Source organism: Geotrypetes seraphini, chromosome 9 (assembly GCF_902459505.1).
Source record: "Geotrypetes seraphini chromosome 9, aGeoSer1.1, whole genome shotgun sequence".
Taxonomy (NCBI): Eukaryota; Metazoa; Chordata; class Amphibia; order Gymnophiona; family Dermophiidae; genus Geotrypetes; species Geotrypetes seraphini.
In genome coordinates, this window is record NC_047092.1 from 175628474 (window position 1) to 175652844 (window position 24371).

At 41.4% G+C, this 24371-nt stretch overlaps 1 protein-coding gene across 3 annotated transcripts in view; it reads right to left on the minus strand.

The window, feature by feature from the left end:
* GNB4 (G protein subunit beta 4) overlaps positions 1-24371 on the minus strand; it is a 68272-nt gene that overhangs the window by 33341 nt on the left and 10560 nt on the right. For all 3 annotated transcript variants that reach the window (XM_033958612.1, XM_033958611.1, XM_033958610.1), the window contains exons 2-5: positions 11405-11501; positions 4243-4281; positions 4051-4157; positions 1344-1407 (exon numbers count right to left, since the gene is read on the minus strand). In XM_033958612.1, coding sequence (XP_033814503.1) covers positions 1344-1407; positions 4051-4157; positions 4243-4281; positions 11405-11461 — 267 coding nt within the window. In that variant the 5' untranslated portion in view covers positions 11462-11501. The remainder of the gene's footprint in view (positions 1-1343; positions 1408-4050; positions 4158-4242; positions 4282-11404; positions 11502-24371) is intronic.

Genomic DNA, 24371 nt, shown 5'->3' on the forward strand with positions numbered 1-24371 from the left:
GGAATAATATGCAGGAAGGGGGAGCCTTAAATGGACCTTGGGATAGGGGAGGGGGTAGATGTTGAGTTTTAATTAATGTGACTTGTTTTGTTGGTAGATGGTAGGGTAGGTGATATAATGGAAGGGGTATTCAGCTGTGGTAGACAATGTTGTGACAATTATTAGTGAATGATCTGTTGCTATGATTTGGGGTGGGAGGGGGTTGGGATATTTTCTGTAAATGAGGATGATTGAAACTACATTGTTGAATATGTTTATTCTTTGTATTTTGTCAGTTGTCAATAAAAATTGTTTTGAACATAAAAAGGACATTATCCTATACTTTCAAATGCATTTCTGTCAGCTTTCATCCTCAAGTGCTTTTAAAAAATTAGGCCTACATTTTGAAATTCGTTGTAAAGTTATTATCAAACTTCAGTTGCTCAAAAAAGCAACAGTTGCATATTTATGTCATTTGCTCCCATGCATATAAAAAAAACCCTTATGCATAAAAAGAATGTCATCTCATATATTATGCGAATGAACAAACCATTGCATAGCTCTCGCTTCCAGTGTTACAATAAGGGCTTCCAAAGTTTAAAATACCAGTTATGAGCATAAGACCCTATGGTACAAGGAAACCACCCCCACCCAATGCTTTCTCTTCCACATAGCAGTGTAAAGGGAGAGGAGACAGACATCCTCTCACCCTCCCAGCAACACAATGAAGTGCATTTAGAAAACGCATGCAAGTCTGTAAGTCACATATGGATGTCCATTTTTCATGCAGTTTACAACAAGATCTGGCAACATACAGCCTGTTGTAAACTATATGAGAAATGGACATCCATGTACTAGTGTTGTCCAGCATGACAATCTATTTTATAAACTGAAAAATCTAAATTATGAACAGGGCAAAACAAGAGACAAGGACATCTTTGTAGCAGCTTAGGAATGCCCGTTTTATAAAATGCCAAACTCCCTACAATTATTTTGTCATAGACCAATACAACCTCAAAATCAATGAAATGAATCTGTGTGGAGTCGTCTTGTATGTTAATAACCAATTACTTGCACTGAGAACTTTTATGTCAAGGGGAAAAGACTTCAAGTGCCCGCAGCTATCATCAGTCAAAAATTCCTCTATTTCATAAGTTATTAAATTTTTTTAATTATTTTTTATTTTTTCAATAATATACTTAGGAAAACTTGACTTAATGCAATTATACTTAACTTGGAATTTTGGCATCCCAGTTTGTTAAGTGCTCGACAGAGCGTTCCCGTTTCACTCTTCATAGAGCTTCATCAGGAGTACCCTTATACCCAAGTTATAAAATGGCCACAATTATAAACAATCTTTTTACCTTATTTGTTGTATAACTGTCCCAGATAATTAGTTTGCCATCTTGGGAAGCACTGACTAATAACCTGCATTAAACAAAAAAGCAAAATGAGGAAAAATTTCATTTATTTCAAAATAAGCAAAGGAGGATGTCTGGTCTAGCTTTAACTATTTCATAAATCTTCTGCCCTCACTACAAGAAGCCATGGTCTGAAATTCCCATCAAGTAAAGAAAACCCAAGTCCCTTATCTGTTAATGAAAGGCAGCAGAATAATCAATCACGCCAAGTGGGAGAGCTCATCCAACTGTGCAGAGGCAGAGCATTTCCTAGATAAAGTTAGGAAAGCCTACAGAGCATTCACAGGCAAGAATGGGAGTTCCCACTCAGCCACTATTATACAAGGATCCCTCAAGTCCTATATAATACATTAGCTTAAAAAGGAAAAGTCCAAGGGAAGGCACAATGTACATATCAAAACGCAATGCAGGCTGGGTTTCACCCAAGCAAAGGACTGCATCAGGGGTTTAATCAAACCAGTTGGTGTTTTAAAACAGCATCACCAGGCAGGTTAAAGCAGTACTTAGCTAAGAGCTGGCAGTGCTCCACAGTTCCTGCTCCATTTGGGGGGGGGGGGGATCTTCTGTTTGATTTATATTTGTTATTTTATATGGGTTTGTGAAAGGGAGTGATAGGTTGGGTGGTTTATTGTAATTAGGTTTTATCCTTTTGGAAACTGCTGAATGTCCTTGAATTGTTAGAACTCCAGTAACATAACCAAGTCGCAATGTTCAACATCTAGAGCCTTCCATCCCAAAATCAAAAAAAGAAGCCTTTTTTTTCCAGTGAGAAGAATGGGAGGTTTCCTGCTGCTTGGGCCTCTAAGCCTGAATTTAAATAAAAAAAATAAATCAATACTCCCTTGATGTCAAAGTGCTACCAGCAAGTGATGGGCATTAAAAAGAATGGAATAGTCTCTGATGTTTTTTCTGAAGACATTAAGGAGCCTTGATCTAGGCGATATCAATGCAGATGCTGCAACTAGGGACATTGGTACTGGTCGAGAGGAACAGGAATTGGTACCATGCGATGCACGCTTCGATTTAGAGGAGTGAGCATCGGTACAGTGTGATCTCGGTGTCCATTGATGCTTCGATGGAGAGCTGGAGTTGGTACCCTTGGGCTTCGGTGTGCCATGCTCACACTGGGCCAGTACCGAGGGAGTCGATGTAAGCAGCTTAAACAGAACTCCTTCAATTGGTCCTGGAAGGACTAAAAAGGTACCGTTGGCTCAACAAACTGGTACCATTGGTGCTGCAGGGTGTCAAGAGGTGGGTAACCTCGATGAGGAAGCACGCCCTATAGGAGACACAGCATGCACAGAAGGAGACCGATGATGGCGTTGGCATTTGACATGCATCGAGGGACTCGATGCTGAAGATGCCTGCAACGCTGGAGTAGAGGACGGCTTCTTAGCAGGTTTATCTGATGCAGGAATGATATCTGATGTCAAGGGAGGCGTCAATGCCGGTACCATCAGTACCGATGGCATCGATTTGTCACCGGAGGCCATGTCTGGTCCAAACAACTTCTCCTGCTGGATGTGCCAAGCCTAAAGAGAGCGTTTTTGGAGAGTAGAACAGTGGATGCAAGTGTCCACTCGATGCTCCGGGCCCAGACACTTAATGCACCAGCTGTGTGGGTCAGTGATGAAAATGGGCAGTTGGCAACAAATGCACTTTTTGAACCCAGTGGAAGGCCTAGACATATGAGGAAAAATCTCAGTGGCTAAGTTGAAAAACTTAATGGTTGCCCCGAGAGGAAAAAAACAATGAGAAAAACACCAAGGAGAGAAGGCCCGACTGAGAAAAAAAATTTTATATATATATATATACACATATATATATTTTTTTTTTTTTTAAAGAAAGAAAAGAATTGATTTAGAAAGAAAATATTATTAGAAAATAAAGAAAGACAAGTTGAAATGCCACAAAATAGCAACATGATTTGGACAGAGTCGAAAACACAACTTTTTTGCTCTGCAGAGAATAAAAAAACTGATGAACTGTGAGCTAAAGTTCGACACAGTGAACAAAGAACTGAAGACCCAGTGTCTCAGCTCTGTGTAAAATGAAGATCTGATGGTCCCGCAAGCCGACTTCAGGCAGGAAGGCACCAACCAGCACATGCAAGTTTGGGCACTGCCAAAAAAATTTAAAGTGACAGTGCACTTGTAATGTAATTTATTTCTTATATACCGCTACATCCGTTAAGTTCTAAGCGTAGAGTCTGTATGTGGTTCCACTGATGACATCATCCACATGTAAGAATATAATGCCTGCTTATCCTCAAAGAAAAATTGGACACACTAATAAGAATGCCAACCTTTTTTTAAGTTGCTAAATATGCTTAAGGATACTTGGAGCTAAGGCTCAAAAATGCAGACTCAGAAAGTGAGCTACGCTAGCTAGGAAATGCTCCACCAGCTCATTGGAATGGCGGCACCACTTTAGACAATTCATCCTGCTTGCTCTTGGAGTACTACTATCATTTATTAATTGTGCAGCACTAAGATCTTGAAAAGGGACAGTTAGCGAGCAGAACACAACTAAGCAGCTTCTTGGAGGTGGGGCTATGAAAGCAGCCTCAAAAGAAGGGCTTTTCATGTTCTGTTATGGAGCTTTTACAAACAAAATCCTATCTGAAGAGTTGCAGCGCAGTTCAACCCACCTCGAATCTGATCCCCAGTGCATGGCATAGATTTTAGCTAAGTGACCCCTCAATGTACGGCGTGTTCTCATCTGGATGCGACCTACTGAATCCAAACTTGTTGTGATCTGAAGGGGCAAAAAGGCATAAGCTAAGAAATCATAGAACAATACAAAATATTAGTTGTCTAAATTAGAAGCAGAGTGGTCTTACCTGAGCCAGTGTTGTATCGCTACATGCTTTTCTGGCATCCTGAAACAGAGAGCAATGGAAATGAAGGTAACAGATGTAAAAAGCTAAATTTGTTTGGTTTTAACTTCACCACCACCAAAAGATAGCCCCACCTCATCTCCACACCTATCCATCTATGGTCATTCTAATAAGTACTAGCTTATAGATAACGTGAAAGAGCAGATGCCTTTTTTGCTTCTTAAATCTAGAGTTTTTCTTTTAAGGGTACCAAAGTTTTCTTGTAAATGTTTGATTTCTTTAAATGCTAATTCAAGAATGACATGGTGGCTGTTACTCATGGCTAGCCGCAGGTAACCTGCCGAAACAGGGAGTGAAAAAATAGTGGTCACCACGGGGACAAGGCCATTCACCTCCCCATGGAGTTGTGAATGGTCTTGTCTCCTCAGTGAAGAGAACACGTGCAGTCACTGATCGTGCAGTCCAGCAGCCCCCTCCCGCCTGATTGCCGCATCCCGCCATCTCCATCCCTCACCTTATGTGGTGAATTTAACTTTTCTTCTCCCAGCGGCACACTTTCAACAAGTCTGCTTCAGTTTAATCTTCTCCTCTGATGTAACCGGAAACAGGAAGTTTCGTCAGATGAGAAGATTCAGCTGAAACAGCCATGCGCGACTTGTTGAAAGCGTGCTGTTGGGAGAAGAAAAATTAAATTTACCTCATAAGGTGAACGGAAAGGAGGGAGGCGGCGGGACCCAGCAATCGGGTGGGAGGGGGTTGCTGGACCGCGCCATCTGTGACAGCGCATGTTCCCTCACAGTAGGAAGGAGGAAGGGAAGGGGAAAGAGATGCAGGGCCAAGGAGATGAATAGGGAGACAAATATTGAAACCACAGCAGGAAAGAGAAAGGGGAGGTCAGGCAGGTGAGCCAGATGCTGGAAGGGGGGAGGGAGAAAGAGGGAAAGAAGCTAGATGAGGTTGGAGAGGAGAGAGACACATTGATGTGGAAGAGGAAGAGGGGGGAAATCTGGACACAGGAAGGTAACAGAAATAGAGGGGAAATATGTCCATGGAGGCATAGGGACAGAGACAAAGGGGAGATACATGGGGATGGTTTATGGACACGGGGGGGGGGGGGGCAATGCCAGACACAGGAGGGAGTATACAGAGGGGAGATATTAGAAATAGGGAAAATAGGAGCACAGAAGGGAGATGGTTTGCGGGGATGGAATGGGGACCAAGCTGGCAAAGACGGGGACAAATTTTTTCCCCATGTCATTCTCTAATGCTAATTATTTTTTCTTTGATCCTGCCCAATTGGAGAGATTCCTATTGGATTTGGAGGGTAATGGGTTTAGAAAGTGCGTCTTAACTAGGGATGACTGAGTACCGTGTAATTATAGAAATGGAAGATTTATTTATTTGGTTTTATATCCTATCCTTCCAGGGGAGCTCAGAATGGGTTACAAGTTTACATACATATTTATATGTTTTTACACAGTGCGTTGGCAAACATGGTATGGCAGGACATTGTCTGATAGAGATGGCAAAACAGTTGTTAAAGTATGGTAAAACATAACATAATATGGTATGGTGAGCCATAGCATGATGAATATTGTATGGCAAAACATAGCCTGGCAAACCTAGTATTATACAGGGTGCCCACAAAAGCACTCCTTGATTTTAAATGGTTACAAAAGCAAAATTTATTGGAATATTCTTTCACCTTTGAGGCTACAGTTTCATCAACTCAAAGTTTCATATGGTATCTGTTGATTACATACACTCCATGTGCACCCTACCTGTTACTCGGCAAACATCGATACGATAATCGAGCTCGGACCAGACTCTCCAAAGCATATCCGACATGATCGCTTTTATAGCTTCAGCGATGCGTTCCTGCAGATCATCCATAGTTGCAGGTAATGGAGGTACGTACCCCCAAAGGAAAAAGTCACAAACAGTAATGTCCGGTGATCTTGGGGGCCTTCTTGTGGAACACCTAGTCATTTTGTCACATTGCATTGTCTGAAGGTTGTAACTTCTGCACCAACTGCAGCTTATAAGGGTGAAAGTGCAAGTGATTGTGTAAGATCTTGCTAACCGTGCTTTTTAAGACTTGTATTTGCTGTCATATTATTTATAAACATATTCCAATAAGTTTTGATTTTGTAACCATTTAAAATCAAGGAGTGTTTTTGTGGGCAAAGCATGGCAAACCTAGTACAGTGAAACCTTGGTTTACGAGCATAATTCGTTCCAGAAGCATGCTCTTAAACCAAATTGCTCATATATCAAAGCAAGTTTCCCCATAGGAATGAATGGAAACTTGCTTGATTCATTCCTCCCCCCCCCCCCCCGAGGCCACCGGTGCTGCTTCACCTTACTCCCCACCCTCAAGGCCACTGGCGCTGCTCCTCCCCCCGAGAGCCGGCATCGCCTCCCAAACTGGCACTGCCCCCCCTTTCTCCCCCCCCCCGCTCGCATCACACACCCCCCTGCGATCCGGCATCCCACACCCACCCAAACACCATCCCTTACCCCGATTTGGCACCGGCACCTCCGGACATACCGGTGCCAGTGCCTGAAGATCCTCCTTCTTGGCTGGGCTGGGCCTTGAGCATCTGCGCATGCTCAAGGCCTTCTGGTTCTCACTCTCTCTAAGATTCTCGGAGTTATTCAAGAATCTCGGAGAGAGCGAGAACCAGAAGGCCTTGAGCATGCGCAGATGTTCAAGGCACAGCCCAGCCAAGAGGGAGGATCTTCAGGCACTGGCATGTCCTGCGCATTGGTGCTGGTGCCAAATCGGGGTAAGGGATGTTTTTTGGGCGCTCGGAGGGGGGTTGCCAGATCGCGGGGGGGGGAGCGCCACAAGTAGGGGGGGGATGACAGATCATAGGGGGGTACTCGCAAATCGAGTCAACACTCGGTTTGCAAGGCACGATTTGCGGGAATGTTTTGCTCATCTTGCAAAACACTCGCAAATCGCGTTACTCGCAAACTGAGGTTTGACTGTATTATATATACAAACACGGAATGGCAAACAGCACAGAGTGGCAATTATAGTATGAAAGGTACAAGGTATAGTATAGCAGAGTGAGAAAGAAAGGTGACAGTATAACAAAATGTGGCAAAGCATTGTCTGACAGCATGGGTGTGGTTGGACATAGTATATAGTAGATACGACAGGTGGGATCTTGCACAGTGGAGGCTGTGTATTATACCACAGGAGGTGACTTGGTAGGGTAGAGCATTATATGACGGTAATATAAAGTGAGACAGTTCATAGTGTGGTGGACAAAGCACATCAGTGTTTGAGACTTGCGACAGCGAAGGGCTGGTGTTCTTCTTTGTAAGGTCTGGGAATTTGAGTAGATACACTCTCAGGGAAAAGGTGGGTTTTATTGCCTTCCTGAAGTTAAGTAGACCTTCTAATGATCTTATGTGGGTATGTAGTTTGTTCCCAAGGTGCGGTAGGTAGTATGTCTAAACTAAACTAAACCAAACTAAACCTTAGGTTTGTATACTGCGCCATCTCCACAAGCGTAGAGCTCGGCACGGTTTACAGAGTTAGGAAGAAAGGAACTCCAATGAAGGGTTATAGGAAAGGAACAAGAAGAAAGAGAGGGACAAGGATTCCAGAGAGCAGGAGGTGTTAGATTTTTGAAAAGATCTTTTTTGGGCAGTCTCAAAGTGGAGGGCGCATCCCGAAGACATGCATAATCATTTTTCTTCTTGCGAGCGGAGCAGTCAATTTGGGGTGTAGGGTAGCAGTTTGTTGGTCATATAGGCCGGTACCATGTCATGGAAGAATTTGTAGGCCATTGCTAGGCCTTGGCATATACATCATTTGTCAATCGGCAGCCAGAGGCCAATCTTCTTTCTTGTAAACAGGAATATCAGTCTTGACCAATGGATATTTATTCACCTTTACTGCAAAGTCTGTAGAAAGCCTAATTTACATATTTGTCTGCCTTTCCCCTCTCACTCTGGGCTGTGCTAGATTTCCTCAGTCTGTATCTAAGCAGTGAATCAGTCCCAGAGTGGGTACAAAAAGAGAGAGAGAGGGGACATGGGGATTGTCCCTTAGAATACCAGTTTTGTTCTGCTCAACAAAACCAGCATTAATTCATAACAAGGTGAAATGAAACTTGTATGCAACCTGCATCAGCAATTCAAAAAAAAGTTACCGTATATACTCACATATAAGCCGACCCAAATATAAACCAAGGCAACCTTTTCCTCCCAAAAGAGGAGGAAAAAAGGTTGACTCAAATATAAACCAGGGGAAGGGAGTTAATATTCAAGGGCCCTGCTAGCCTCTAACCCAAGCTCCCTTAGGACTAAACAAAGGAAAACATCCTTCCATGCAGTGAATGTACATAGTCCCACCCATTTCCATTAACCACCTGTGTAGCCTGGAACAAAAGCTGCAAAGTTCTGATGTTTTGAGGTGAGAAAGCAACTTCCCATCTAATTTTCTGAATCTCTTTCAAGGGGAAAAAAAACAGTGGAAGGGAAAGACTCCTTCAAATATCATCCCTGGTACAGATAAAATTACATTTATGGGGGGGGGGTTCCATCAGTTTTCAACCTTGGTTACCTCCTCTGCTCAACTGACAGCAATTACTCCAACTGGGTCAAGAGCTGTTTCAGTAACAGTCCAAGTAACCATGGTCCACCCTTCACCATCCACTGGATATATCTAAGGCTGCAAGTGCTCTTACTAGAAACATAGAAACATGATGGCAGATAAAGGCCAAATGGACCTTCCAATCTACCCATCCATAGTAACCATTATCTTTTCCTCTCTCTAAGAGATCCCACGTTTCTATCCCAGGCAGTCTTGAAATCAGACACAGTCTCTGTCTCCACCACCTCTACCGGGAGACTGTTCCACTCATCTACCACACTTTCTGTAAAAAAGTATTTCCTTAGATTACTTCTCAGCCTGTTACGTCTTAACTTTATCCTATGCCCTCTCATTCCAGCGCTTCCTTTCAAATGAAAGACTCGAATCATGCGCATTTACGCCACAAAGGTATTTAAATGTCTCCATCATATCTCCCCTCTCCTGCCTTTCCTCCAAAATATACAGATTGAGATCTTTAAGTCTGTCCCCATACACCTTATGATAAAGACCATGCACCATTTTAGTAGCCTTCTTCTTGACCGACTCCATTCTTTTTATATCTTTTTGAAGGTGCGGCCTCCAGAATTGTACACAATATTCTAAATGAGGTCTCACCAGAGTCTTATACAGAGGCATCAATACCTCCTTTTTCCTACTAGCCATAACTCTCCCTATGCACCCTAGCATCCGTCACCTTTTCAACCTGTTTGGTTACCTTAAGATCATCACATACAATCACACTAAGTCCCACTCATCTGTCGTGCACATAAGTTCTTCACCCCCTAAACTGTACCATTCCCTCGAGTTTTTGCAGCCCAAATGCATGACCTTCTATTTCTTAGCATTAAATTTTAGCTGCCAAATTTCAGACCATTCTTCAAGCTTCGCCAGGTCTTTCTTCATGTTATTCACACCATCCTGGGTGTCTACTCTATTGCAGATTTTGGTATCATCCACAAAGAGACAAATCTTACCCAATAGCCCTGCAGCAATATTGTTTACTAGGCGAAACATGCAGAATTTCTTTGCTTCTTTTTTTTCCCCCCCTTCTGTCTCCATCTGCTGGTTGACAGACATAACCCATAGGGTCTAAACTGGTCTAGTGAGGACACTAAGGAAGCACAGTATCTGGGGTCAATGGCCTCCAGTTGTTAAACTGTAAAATCATTTTAAATCTGTTGATAGTAACATCTAATAATTAAATACTGTATATTATTACACTTAGGAGCCAACTTTTCAAAATTATTGGGGGTGCTAAAACCAACAGAAATTAAATCTTCCTGGACACAAGTCAAGGAGTTTGTTCAATATTGGGGAGGTGCTCAAGCACCCACAGAGTTGGCTGTTATCACACAATTTCATTTTATTATTCTTTTCAAACAGACAGAATGTTTGGATATTGCTCTATTCTAAATCATCCAACCCCTCTACTTTCTAGGTCAAATACACATGCAAAAGCAATACAAAAAACATGCATGCATAGAAAACATTGCAGACACAAAAACACATATGCATGCACGCAAATGTGCAGGAAAGGCTTCCATAAAACATGCACTATATGCTTTCCCCACTTCTTGAAATATTAAAACATGTTCTGTTGTTCTCCAGGCTAGGAAAAGCTCAGCTCATTTAACTGCTCCTTCAATTTATCACCTAGTTATGAAGAGGGCTTGGAAGTCCTTCTTGCGGAAGACAAAGTACTGTTTCTCAGGGATTTAATTTAGACAACACAAAACATTTTTTAAAACCTACAACTCGGTTACCTAATATTTACTACAAGTTTGATGCAAAATATTTACTACAAGTCTCATTCAACTGAAGCAAGGACTAATTTAAAGCCCACCCACCAAAGCTGCAAACATACAGCTGTATGCTCTGGTAACAAAGAACATCCAACTGGCCATCTGGAAAAACCCAACAGTTATGAAGGGAAAAAAAAAAAGCAAAGTGTGATCAGGGCTGGAAAATTTCCAAAAGCATGGTCATTTAGGTGCCTAAATTTTGGCACTTGGTGCCTGAAATTCAGAAAGCAAAAGAATGAGACAAATTAAACAAGGAAAAGAACAAAAAAAATGGGTGCCAATATTTTCTCAACAAAGTTCCTCCCCTGACAAGTAAATGGGGGGGGAAGGGGCTGGGGACAGAATAAGTAATCATGCTTAAAAGACTACAACCACATTGCCACAATTCCTGAGTGTGAGACTTAATCCACTGCCTGAAATTTCTGCATTCTTATTGGCTGACACCCAAAATTCTGTTCGTCTCTTAGGGTCAATTTTAACAATGGGAGGAGCCTGGGAAGTTAACTGCTAAGAGCAGCTGGGTCAGTTCAAACATTTTGGACATTAAAGATTTTGTTTCCTTTTTTATTTATTTTGTTAATTTTAAAGTGATCTTCAGGCTCAGATATATCCCTTAACTCAAGAACTTCTGTATCCACCTTAATGCTCCAAAGATGCCAGACCTAAATCAACCACAGAATCCCCTAATTGCCACTTGCACCCTTTGCCTTGATTAGGATATTCGCACGAGAGAAGCCAAGACCCTGCTTACTCTGATCTGATTCCGTAGCTGCTCAGCCTCCTGCCGCAACTGCTCCAGCTCACTCATCCTCGGGCTGCTTGGCTCAGCTCACACGTCTGCAGAAGATCTGATAAGAAAAGATGGATTAAATAAAATCTACACCATACAGCTACATCTTACGGTGGATCAAGCTCACAAAATGCACAGACCTCTATCTCACCATGAGACATGCTCCCTGTTAAACAAAATAAAGCATCCTTGCTTCCCACTCAAGAGGACATTCTGCATTGTAACAAGGTCAACTTGTTGAGATATTTATTCTAAAATGTTCTCATTAGAGAAGGAAGAACGTGACTTGGTTTTTTACCTTTAACTGGGGAAGTTGCTGCCAAGCATACTGCTTCTTCCATCATTACTAAAACATGGAGAAAACGCCCCAGCATTCTTCCCCCCCTTCCTCCAGTCTGGGCTATCCATCATACAGTAAATCTGAAACCAGGGCTCAGGGCTGATGGAGTGATGCTACTGCTTCTGTACTAGGAAACTAGGGAGAAGCTCACAAGGAAACTGATGCCAATTTCCAAAGCACTGATTGTATTCAAAATTGGAGAAAACATGTAGAGCAATTCTACACAGCCAGTCCTGCAATCTGTACTGAGCAAAGATAGATATGCACAGGGATGAAATTTTATTCACAGTAAGATTCTGTTCACACTGCACAACCTTCTTCAAGATAAAGCCTCCTCAGAGAGGTCTATGACTGCCGCCTAAGCAAAAAAAAAAAAAACAACTTGACAGGAGCTAGATAAAAGACCCTGGGGGTGAGGCAATTGGAAAAGGTATTGAGAAAGCAACTAGAGGAAGGGAGGACTGGGGCAGCCAAGTCAAAATAGGACAAAATAAGCACCGAGAGAGAAAGAAAACAATAAAAGTATTGGCAGGCACCCAAGCTTTCTAACCATCTTTCCACCCCTGGCCCCCAATACTGCGTTCAAAGCCCAATTTAATGAAAGTGCTTGCTGGAATAAAAAGTGGATTGATTTTTCACTCCGTTAAAAAATTACAAAGACGAGGGACCACTCGAAGTTACAGGGAATTTTAAAACCAATAGGACATTTTTTTCACTCAGAGAATAGTTAAGCTCTGGAACGCATTGTCAGAGTTTGTAGTAAGACCGGATAGCGTAGCTGGTTTTAAGAAAGGTTTGGACAAGTTCCTGGAGGAAAAGTCCATAGTCTGTTATTGAGAGGAACATGGGGGAAACCACTGCTTGCCCTGGATCAGTAGCATGGAATGTTGCTACTATTTGGGTTCAGGTACTAGGGACCTGGATTGGCCACCGTGAGAATGAGCTACTGAGCTTGTTGGATCATTGGTCTGACCTAGTATGGCTATTCTTATGTTCTAATGTGAGCCATCTATAGGACAATCAACATCACTGATGAGGCTGGCTCTGAGGCACTGTGGAATGAGGCATTATGACATCACAATCTCAGCTCTGGAATGTTGCTCTCATTGGGGTTCCAGAAACTTGCTATTCTTTGAGATGCTGGAATGTTGCTACACCTTGGGTTTTGGCCAGGTACTAGGGACCTGGATTGGCCACCATGAGAACGGGCTACTGGGCTTGATGGGCCATTGGTCTGACCCAGTAAGGCTATTCTTATGTTCTTATATAAAAAAGAAAGACCCCAACAAAGGCTGAAGAAGAAAGGTGGGGGTGAGGGGCAGAAATAGAGAGTTGCGCAGGGACAGAAATCCCACCCATCCCCGCCTGTCCCCGCCAGGATCTTCTCCATCCCCACCCGTCCCCGCCAGGATCCTCTACGTCCCCACCCATCCCCGCAAACCTCCATCCCCACCCGTCCCCATAAAAAGCAGCAATTACTTCTAACAGGATCATCAATTCCACAGTTTCTTTTGTGTTTGCGCTGCTGTTTTCCTTGTGGAATCTCTTTGGTGGAACCCTTTTTTTGTTTTCTGTTCAGGTAATTAAACTTATAAACCCCCTCTTTTACTAAGGCTGACGTGTCCATTATATTATATGGATGAACCCTGCTTCCAAAGCCTTCCATCCCCGTGGGAGTCCTGTCGGCTAGAGGGGGGTTCCTGTAGGCCAGAGGAGGGTCCCCGTGGGAATTCCGTGGGTTAGGGGGGGATTCCCGCGGGACCCGCAGGATTCCCGCGATCCCCGTTCCCTTGCAGACCTCTAAGCAGAAAAAGTGTAGCTTTCACCCCTCTGAATTTCAAACACTGGCTAGGGAACAAAAACTTGCAGGACCTATAAGCACAAATCATCTCAGGAAAAGAGATAAGATTAGAAAGATTCCTGCTATGATAACTTAACGGCTAACTGTACAGCTATATTATCTAGAACGATATCTGTATTGCCAGCAAGTGGAGGAGAATCCTCGATTGCTCTTTAGTTTTTAACATGGCTTCTACTTTCCCCCAAGAACAAAACAGGAAATCAGCCTGGGTGCAACCTTCTCTGCCAAGATCACAGAGATGATGTATCCTCTATGTATATTTCAAGCAAAAAGGGACTCCAGAGATCTGCTGCAAAAACAGGAAATCAAACCTGCCACACCTCCTGCCAGGAAAATATTTCTATAGTAAAAGGGCACTTTAAATAAGACCTCTGACTCTCCTGTAGACCCCTCAGCACACAATGAAATGATTCGTATTGTGCTGACATCGTTAAGTATCATATTTGTATTACATTAATGTTCTTCCATGCTCCCTATCATTTATATTCTGCTGAATTTTATCATACTTCTGTTACATGATTAAAACACTTTCTGACACTTTCAAGTTAGTCCTATCTCCATGTTTATCACAATGGTTGTATTTATTTATTTATTTGGTTTTATATCCCATCCTCCCAGAAGAGTTCAGAACGGGTTACAAATTTACATACATAATAAAGTGCATTTATACAAAGTGATGGCAAACATTGCATGGTAAAACATTGTCTGACAAACATGGCAAAAACATACACTTCTCCCTCCGAATCCGCGGTTTCAGTATCCGCGGATTCGGTTATTCGTGTTTTGTTTTTTTTTTAAAGCTATTTCTGGACCTTCCCCCGCCTCCCCAGACCTTACCTGGTGGTCTAGCGGGCTTTCAGGGCAGGGGCGATCTTCCTACGTATGCTCCTGCCCCGTGCAGATCACTCATAGAAAATGGCTGCAGGGAGTTCTGAGACTACGAGAACTCACGTCAGCCATTTGCTATGAGTGATCTGCATGGGGCAGGAGTGTAGGAAGATCGCTCCTGCCCTGAAAGCCCGCTAGACCACCAGGTAAGGTCTGGGATGCCGGGAGGGAGGTGGGAAGGTCCGGAATGAGGCGGGGGTAGGTCAGAACCGGCCAAAAACTTATTCGCGATTTTTCACACTTCATGGTCTGGCTCTGCACCCAACCCTGCGAATACCAAGGGAGAAATGTAGTTAAAGCATGGTAAAACATAATATGATAAACATGATACGATGAGACAAGGCATGATGAACATAGCATGGCAAACATAGTATTACAAGCATGACAAAGCATGATAGAACCTAGCACGATAGCTGTGGATGGCAAACATTGTGTAGCAGACATAGCATGAGAAATCACAGCATGGTAGGGCAAGTATAGTGCAGAAGATATGACGTAAAGTATAGAAGAATGAGAGAAAAGTGATGGCATGACAAAGTGTGGTAAAGCATTGTATGATAAAACATGGTATGGTCAGACAGAACGGAGGGATCTTGTACAGTGGATGCTATATATTATACCACCAGAGGGGACTTGATAGGATAGAGCATTATATGATGGGCAATATAAAGTATGACAGTACAGTATATGGCATGGTAGGATGAAGCGAAATATAAAACAGGAGAACCAAATCCACAAACTCAAAGATGTAAAAAAAATAGAAGTGGAAATGTTCTAAAAAGATGGTGGACACAATTTGATTCTAAAACATAAGAACTGCCATCTCCGGATTAGACCTTAGGTCCATCAAGTCCAGTGATCCGCTCATGCGGAGGCCCAGCCAGGTGTAACCTGGTGAAAAACTTAGTCACCTGTAACCCTCTATGCGCCTTCCGAGAAGATGTGCATCTAACTTGCCCTTAAATCCTAGAACAGTGGATTCCGCAGTAATCTCCACCGGGAGAGCATTCCAGGTGTCCACCACTCGCTGTGTGAAGCAGAACTTGCTGGCATTTGTCCTGGGCTTGTCCCCCCTCAGCTTCAATCCAAGACCTCTTGTCCTAGTCACATTTGACATCGTAAATAACTTTTTATCCTGCTCTATCTTGTCGATTCCTTTTATTATTTTAAAAGTCTCAATCAGATACCCTCGCAGTCTCCTCTTCTCAAGGGAGAACAGTCCCAGTTTTCTAAGTTGTTCTTTGTAGTTCAAGTTCTCCATACCTTTTACCAGCTTCGTTGCTCGCCTCTGCACCCTCTCCAGCAGTTTTATAATAATAATAATAACTTAATAATAATAATTTTATTTTTATATACTGCCAAAGCTAAGATAGTTCGAGGCAGTTTATAGCAAGAGGCGCTGGACAATCAGTGAAGTAGTTACAATACAAAGTCATCGAAGTAGATACAGTACAGAGTCGAAGAGTAACAATGCAAAGTCATTGAAAATAAGGTACAGTTTGGGAGGAGAGATACACTAGGATCATAGATTATCATCGGTTGAACAAATTTGTTTTTATTGATTTTCTGAAATTGAGGTAAGATGAGGAATGGTTGATGATGTTAGCCAGCCAATCGTTCCATTTACCTACCTGGGAGGCAAGAGTTCTGTCCAGGAATCTTTTGTAGCGGCAGTCCTTTAATGATGGAAAGGAGAACAAATGGATTCTGTGTGTAGACCTAATGGAACTGACCAGATTAAATTGAGAAACCAGATACATAGGGGCCAGGACAAAAACGGATTTATAGCAAAGGCAAAAAAATTTAAACAAAACTCGTGCTTCCAAGGGCAGCCAGTGAAGTTTTTGATAGTAGGGACTAATGTGTTCCCATTTTCTCAACCCAAAAATCAGTCGAACCGCTGAATTTTGAATGATTTGGAGTCTTTGTAGGTTTTTTTTGAAGGTACCCAAATAAATGATGTTGCAGTAGTCAAGTGTGCTTAGAATGGAAGATTGAACCAATAAGCGGAATGATACTTTGTCGAAATATTTTCTGATGGTTCTGAGTTTCCATAAGATGAGAAGCATTTCCTAACCAAAAAATCCGTGTGTACATTTAGGGTAAGGTGTCGGTCCAGGGTTACTCCCAGAATTTTTTTGGAATCTTCAATAGGGAAGGCCTGACCGTTCACAAAAATTGTTGAGTCTTTAATTTTGTCATTTGGGCTTGCTAAGAAAAATTTGGTTTTGTCTGAGTTGAGTTTTAGTTTGAATTCGGTCATCCATAATCCAATCTGATTTAGAATAAATGACAGGTGATTCTTTGTTTCAGACGACAGGGATGTAAGAGGGATGACTATAGTGATGTCGTCTGCATAGATGTAGAATTTGGCTTTTAAGCTTTGCAGTAAGTTCCCCAGAGAGGCGAGGTAAATGTTAAACAATGTTGGGGAAAGGGGGGGAGCCCTGCGGCACTCTGCAAGAGTTTACCCAGCTGCTGGATTGTTTATTATCACTGTAGACTTGATACGATCGTTTAGTCAACCATTTTAATACATTACCTGAAAGACCAATTGACATTAAACACTCAATCAGAATGGTATAATCGACCAGGTCGAAGGCACTGCTTAAGTCTAATTGCAGAACTAGAGCACTTTTACCTTGACTGAAAAGGCTATGGAGGAAGTCTAGTAATGAAGCATTGACAGTTTCAGTACTAAACCCCGATTGAAAGCCTGATTGGTTATCGTGTAGTATGCTGAATTTGTCTAAATGCATTACTAAGTCTTGATTGACCAAACCTTCCATCAGCTTTACAAATAAGGGAGTGCTCGCAATGGGTCTGTAATTAGATATCTACTTAGCAGATTCTTTAGGATTTTTTACAATTGGTGTGATCAAAATCTGGCCTAGATCCTCGGGAAATGCAATAGAGAGGAAAGCCAGTAGTATAGCTTGGCTTTGAAGGTGACTGGAGCAACTTTCATAATATTTGGTGGGCAGCAGTCTAATCTGCAATAGGAATCAGCATATTTCATGCAAATTTTGCAGAACTGTTGCCAACAAGGAGTAGTGAAGTTATTCCAGGACATATCTACCCTAGGTTCATCTTTGTGTTGAGCAACTGGGTAGGACCAGTGGTTAGTTGTGGAGACCGTTAGTATGGATCTTAAGTTATTTATTTTGTTCTTAAAAAAATTCAGCCAAAGCATTAGCAGATGGTGGGGAATCTAAGGTGGAGCTAGAGAAAGTCTGGGTGTCATAAAGATTGCTAACTAATTCGAAGAGGTTTTTACTATTGGTGTTTGGCGAGCCTATTTTTTGGGCACAAAAGTTAGTGTGTTTCTCTATTATTAGTTTCTTGTATTCTTTTAGTTTTAGTCTCCAATTCGATCTCCCTTCACTATCTCCTGATTTCAACCATAGTCTTTCGAGTTTCCATAACTCTCGTTTCACGTTTCCTAGCTCGGTGTCATACCAGCAATCCAAGTTCTTATTTCTCAATTTTCTTGGTTTAATGGGGGCCATTTTATTTAGAATCTGAGTGCTCATTTTAATCCAAGAATCCATCGAGAAGGAGTTTGAATCTGGACTAGAAGTTATGTCATAGTGTGACCAGAATTCTACTGGGTTCACCAAGCCTCTGCTAGCTACCATTTTATTATTCCTTTTTTTCTTCTTGGGTTTGTTTGGCAAGTGTCTTACTAGCCAGCTAATTTGGAAATTGCATAATCGGTGGTCAGACCATAAAGAATCCGACCAGGTAGCTTGCTTCCAGTGGCTCTTGGGGTTGACTAGTTCTTTGGAGGAGAAGGATACTAGATCTAACTGATGGCCTTTTTGATGGGTCTTTTCAGGGGCCGGCACAAAGAAGTCTAGTGAAGAAATCTTTGGAGTCACCCTGCTCTGTCTGTTCTAGGTGGATATTTATATCCTTCTTTAGGTAGGGAGACCAGTGTTGGACACAGTATTCCAAGTGTGGTCTGACCATTGCTCTTTAAAGCAGCATTATGACCCTCTCCGGTCTACTCGTGATTCCCTTCTTTTTATGAATCCAGAAATAGCTCAAAAAACTAAATGACTCGACATGTACATGTTTCTGCCAAACTGGCCTGCCTCAGGAGTCTGGTGAGTCTTCAAACACAAAGATATATTAATCCAAGCACTGATATACAGTTTTCAGTAATCAAATGCAAACTTGCAGAGTGAAAGACGCTGGAGCCGAGACAATCCTATGCCCGCATAATTCGAAATTAAGTGTCAAATTGTGTCCACCATCTTTTTAGGACATTTCCACTCCTATTTTTATGGTAGGATGAAGTGTTTGAGACTTGGGACAGCGAAGGTTCAGTGCTCTTTTCATAAGATCTGGGGAATTTGGGGTGGTGCACTTTCGTAGAGGGTCAAGGAAAGAGGTGGGTTTTATTGCTTTGCTTAAGTTTACTAGACCTACTAATGATCTTATGTGTGGAGGTAGTTTGGTCATTTTACCACTGTTAACACAATTGCAAGTTTTATGTAGAGCTGTACCTGCCGCAGACCACCTTTGGTAAATCTCTTTATAAAGGTGGTTAATAAGTCCCAATTGGGATACACAAATTAAAATCAAAAATTTAAAAGTATTTATTTCTTGTTTATAAGTATTTTGATTATCTAATAAATCACAATAAACCAATAAAAATAAATACAAACCCAAACCAAGCAAACCATCTAAGGACAGACGGTAAGGAAATGTTTAAAAGCAGCTCCATGGGCAAGACTACTTTGTCCAACTACTTAAAAATTCAAATATCATCAATACATAATTGTCACAGTTTATTTCTGCAGGCTCAAACAGTCTTGGCAAGCTTAACACAAACTCTGGTCATCTTGAATTGTCTCAATTGAAAGATTAGGTTCTCACCTTTGCTAATCTCCTTTCTTGTAAACAGGAATGTCAGTCTTGACCAATGGTACTATTTACCCTCTTTTACTGTGAAATCTGTAGACAGCTTAATTTACATATTCTTCTATTCCTCCTCTTCTCACACTGGGCTGTGATGGATCTGCTCAGTCTCTATCAAAGCAGTTAGTCAGCCCTAGAGTGAGTACAGAAAGAGAGAGGGGATGCAGGGATTCTCCCCAAGACAACACAAGTCTGTTCTGCTCAACAAAAACTGCACTCCTTCAGGCAAGCGTGCAGAAGGGAAAAACTGCAGGTGGGGCTAGAGCTCCCAGAGAAGTAGAGGAGTCACAGAAAAAAAATCTGGAGTGGATTCCTTTTTATATGGCATGTGGCCATTGGGAGATAACCCATATGTCTAGAATATCTCACCTATTGCACTGGAAACAACTTTATCAAGATGGGAGGGGGAACTTCAAGCAGGAATTTGCTGGATGGGGGCATTTGGGGGAAGGAAAAGGGCAGTGGAAAAAAAATGAAAGGTACTCTTTTAAAAGGGCAACAATCCTTTTTGTTAGGAAAGAAAATGAAAGAAGGCCAATTTGGTTTTCAAAAGTAGCAGCTAAATAATTAAGGAAAAGAGGTTAGCCTTCACAAACTACAAGAGATTGTAGAGAGAAAAACAGACAGCTTTTCTAGGTAACATCTAAGATAACCCAGTAAAGTAGTCAGGAAAACAAAGATGAAAATGGAAGAAAAAATAGCCAGTAGAGTAAAATAGAAGGGACAAAAACATTTTTTAAATATGTTAGTGATAAAAAGAATGACAAGAGTGGCATTCTGAGGCTCAAGAATGAAAGGAAGAAATGTGTAGAAGCAGATAAAAGGATAAAGCAAAATTGCTTAACAGGTATTTCTCTTCTGCATTCACATATAAAGGGCAAAGAATACAGCTGCAGAAGACAAAAATAAGAATTAAAGTGTCACAAACTCTGAACAATTTTCAAAAGACCGTTTGTGAAGAGCAAGCTAAACTAAAAGTAGACAAAGCAATGTAGCCGGATGGGATACATCCGAGCATACTGAAGGAACTTAAGGAAGTTTTGGAGTTTCTGCTGTCTGACCTTTGCAGCACTTTTTCAGTCGTCTGGGATCACTTCCGGCTCTAAAGAGGAGCAGATGTGGTCCTTCTCCACAAACGTGGAAGTAAAGAAGAGGTTGGAAAGTAGAAGCAAATTAGTCTGACCTCTGTCATGAGTAAAATTAATGGAAACCAAGGTGGATATTTTTTTAAATCAGATTTTATTTAAATTAGATTTTTATTTTTATTTTTTTTAAATAAATGCTTTTTTGAGGAAAACTATCTAAAGATAGTTTTCTATTTAAGATACATTATAGTCCAAAAGTGCAATAAGGATAAGTTTTCAATTATGTAGCATGAGGCTGTATATTCAGGCAATGTTTAAATTTTTTGGTAAATGAATTCTATTAATTCATTCATGTTATAGGCAATTTTTCTATCTAGAACAAGGGTGTCAAAGTCTCTCCTTGAGGGCCGCAATCCAGTCGGGTTTTCAGGATTTCTCCAATGAATATGCATGAGATCTATTTGCATGCACTGCATATGTTGCAGGGAAACTGCTGGATAAAGTATATGACAGAGAAATGGAGCAATGTGCAACAGGTTAACAATTATACTTTCTAGATCTAAGGGCTCTTTTTACATAGCTGCGCTAACGGTTTTGGTGCGCTAGACGCTAACACCAGCATTGAGCTGGCATTAGTTCTAGCTGTGTAGCGTGGGTTTAGCACATGCTAAAATTCTGCGTGTGCTAAAAACGCTATTGCAGCTTAGTAAAAGGAGCCCTAAGTCTTGATGGGTGGAGTAATGTCTACAGAGATCCTGTTGTATGTGCTTGTATAACAACATAAGAAGGGAATGTCTTTCTTGCAGAAACAATCGATACCTCAGCAGAATAGCTGCAAGTAGCAGCAAAAGCTATAATAAAATGAAAACAAAAATCCAAATGTCTAGTGCACAGTTTAGTCACAGGCAATGCTGCAAATGTATCCAAGATGATAAGAAATTTAGAAGAGCATGAAGAGAATTCCAAGCTTATAACATATGGTTGCAGTGCTCATTTGCTGCACCTTCTAGCCAAAGACTTCAGTGTCCCAGAAATAAAGACTAATGTCATTGAAATTGCTAAATACTTTGTTAATCATTTTGCAGCAGCAGCTCTGGAAAGAATGGATGGAGCCAAGCTAGTGCTCCCACAAAATGTTAGAAAGAACTCGGAAGTGGACTGTTTTGAGCAGTATATCAAGACCTGGCCTATTCTAATCACAGTTTGGGAACAAAATCAAGAGACTATAGATGGCAGTTACATCTAAAATCTTTAACATTAGGCTTAAGAGAAATGAAGAGCATATGCTGAAAATCTTGAAACCCATTCTTGAAGCTTTAAACAAAATACAGAAAAATAGCTGTTTTATTGCCAATACTGTTGAAATTTAGAAGCACTTAAAATAGAACTGCATAATGACAGAATTATAAGCATTAAAAAATGGGACAAGCACTGTCTTCAGCTCATTTTCTTGCAAATATTATCAATATTCAGTACCAGGGTCAAACCTTAAGTGCTGAAGAAGAGGAGTTAGTTATAACATGGTTATCCAGGAATCTTCAATTTGTAATGCCAACTATAATAAAGTTCAAAGCTAAGGGGGAACCATTTAAGAAATATATGTTTACCAATTATATTTTAAAGAAAGTCATGCCAGTGAACTAGTGGAGAGGTCACTTATTAAGCATTTGGATTTAGAGACTTCTGAAGTAATGATTTCACTTTTAACAGAAGTAATTTCTTCTGCTGGCATATGAAAGAGTATTCTCTTACTTTGGACTCATTCATTCCAAATTGGTTTTCTTTTCCAGATTATGAACAAACAGGAAGATGAAGATGAGTGGGCTATAGAAGACATTATTTTAAGTTTTTCACGTGTGGACCTGGATTGTTTTTTTTAACACATTTTGTTTAACCACATCAGTTAACATGAATGTTTAAACAAATACAAGAATACATATGCTATAATGTTATTGTTCTAGCTAAAGAAAACTATTTAAACTGCTATTAAGGCAATGATTACTTTTCTCCTTTCAATAAAGTACAGCAGAAAAGTTGTCCAAATATGAGTAACCTATTAAACTGGAGCTAGCTCACCTCATAATAATTTCATAACCGTTTATCTATATATTTCTAATAGTATAACCAAATCAATAATATTTTTTATATAAATCTGTAAAGCTAATCTGAAAAGTTATTTTTTTTAAATGAAAACTTCATCTGGATGTAAACATTAAGATTATACCAGCAAGAATGAATCTGACTAATGATTTAAAACATGATTTAAATCAAATCCACCCTGATTAGAAACACTGCTAAAACAGAGAATAGTAAAGTTTCTGGAATTCAGTAGATTGCAGGACCTGAGGCACATGGTTTTTACTAGATAAAGGCCTTGTCAAACAATCTGATTAATTTATTTGACTGGGTGATGAGGTTCTTCAAGGAACAGCACTAGATGTGTTGTATTTAGATTTAGCAAAGCTTTTGAAACAATTCCACATAGGTGACAAATACTTGAATATAGGACAATATTTTTGGGTCAAAAAATGAGGGTCTCGTCCTATATTCAGGTCATCACCCAGGGACCATCCGACACCCTCCCGGACTTGTTGCAGACCTGTCATTAGGCCGGAACAGGAGGGGTAAAAAATTGTATTGGCCGGGATGGGAGACGGGAGGGATCCCTCTTGTCCCAGCCTATCACTACACAACTAGAGGGGGAAGAGGGTACAGGGAAGGAAGGTGAGACAGGGTGCAGAGCCTGGCAGGGAGGGTGGACAGGGTACAGAGCCTAGCAGGGAAGGGGGCTGAGTTCAGAGCCTGGTAGGGCAGGGAGGGAAGCAGGCTGGGTGCAGAGACTGGCAGGGAGTGAGGGGGCCTGTGTTCAGAGCCTGGCAGGGAGTGAGGGGGCCTGGGTTTAGAGCCTGGCAGGAAAGGGAGGGAAGGGGGCTGGGTGCAGAGCCTTGTAGGGAGGGGGGCTGAGTGCAGAGCATGAGGGAGGGGACACTAAGTGCAGATCCCAGCAGGGCATGGCACTTGAATATTAAGCCCCCGTTTTATATTTGAGTCAACCATTTTTCCTCCTTTGGGGGGGGGGAAAATTGGGATCTCGGCTTATATTCGGATCAACTTATATTTGAGTATATATGGTAAATTGAGTGGAAGACAAAATAGTAGTGGTAAATGGAGTTCATTCTGAGGAAGGAGACATTACCAATAGTGTTCAACAAGGATTGGTTGTTGGGCTGATTCTTTTTAATGTTTTTGTAGGCGAATATTGGAGAAAGGCTGACTGGTAAGGTTTGCCTCTTTGCAGATGATACTAAAATCATCTGATTTGGATCACATGAAAAGGGAAGCAAAATGTCAAAAATGGTCTAGAATTTGGAAGTTAAGATTTAATGCTAGAAAGTATAGGGTCATGCCCTGTGTAAGATTCTGGCGAGACCTCATTTAGAATGTTGTGTACAATTCTGGAGACTGCACCTTCAAAAAGATATAAACAGGATGGAGTCGGTCCAGAAGGCGGCAACTGAAATGATTGGTGGTCTACATCATAAAGTGTATGGGGGCAGATAAAGGTTTCAATATGTATACTTTGGAGGAAAGGCGGGAGAAATGATAGAGATGTTTAAATACCTATTTGGCATAATTACACATGAGGCAAGTCTCTTTCAATTGAAAGAGTGAGAGGGCATAAAATGAGGTTAAGAGATGATAGGCGAAGGAGGAAATACTTTTTTTTACAGAAAGGGTGGTAGATGTGTGGAACAGTCTCCTGGAGGAAGTATTGGAGACAGAAACTGTCTGAATTCAAAAAGGCCTGGGATACGAACATGGGATCTC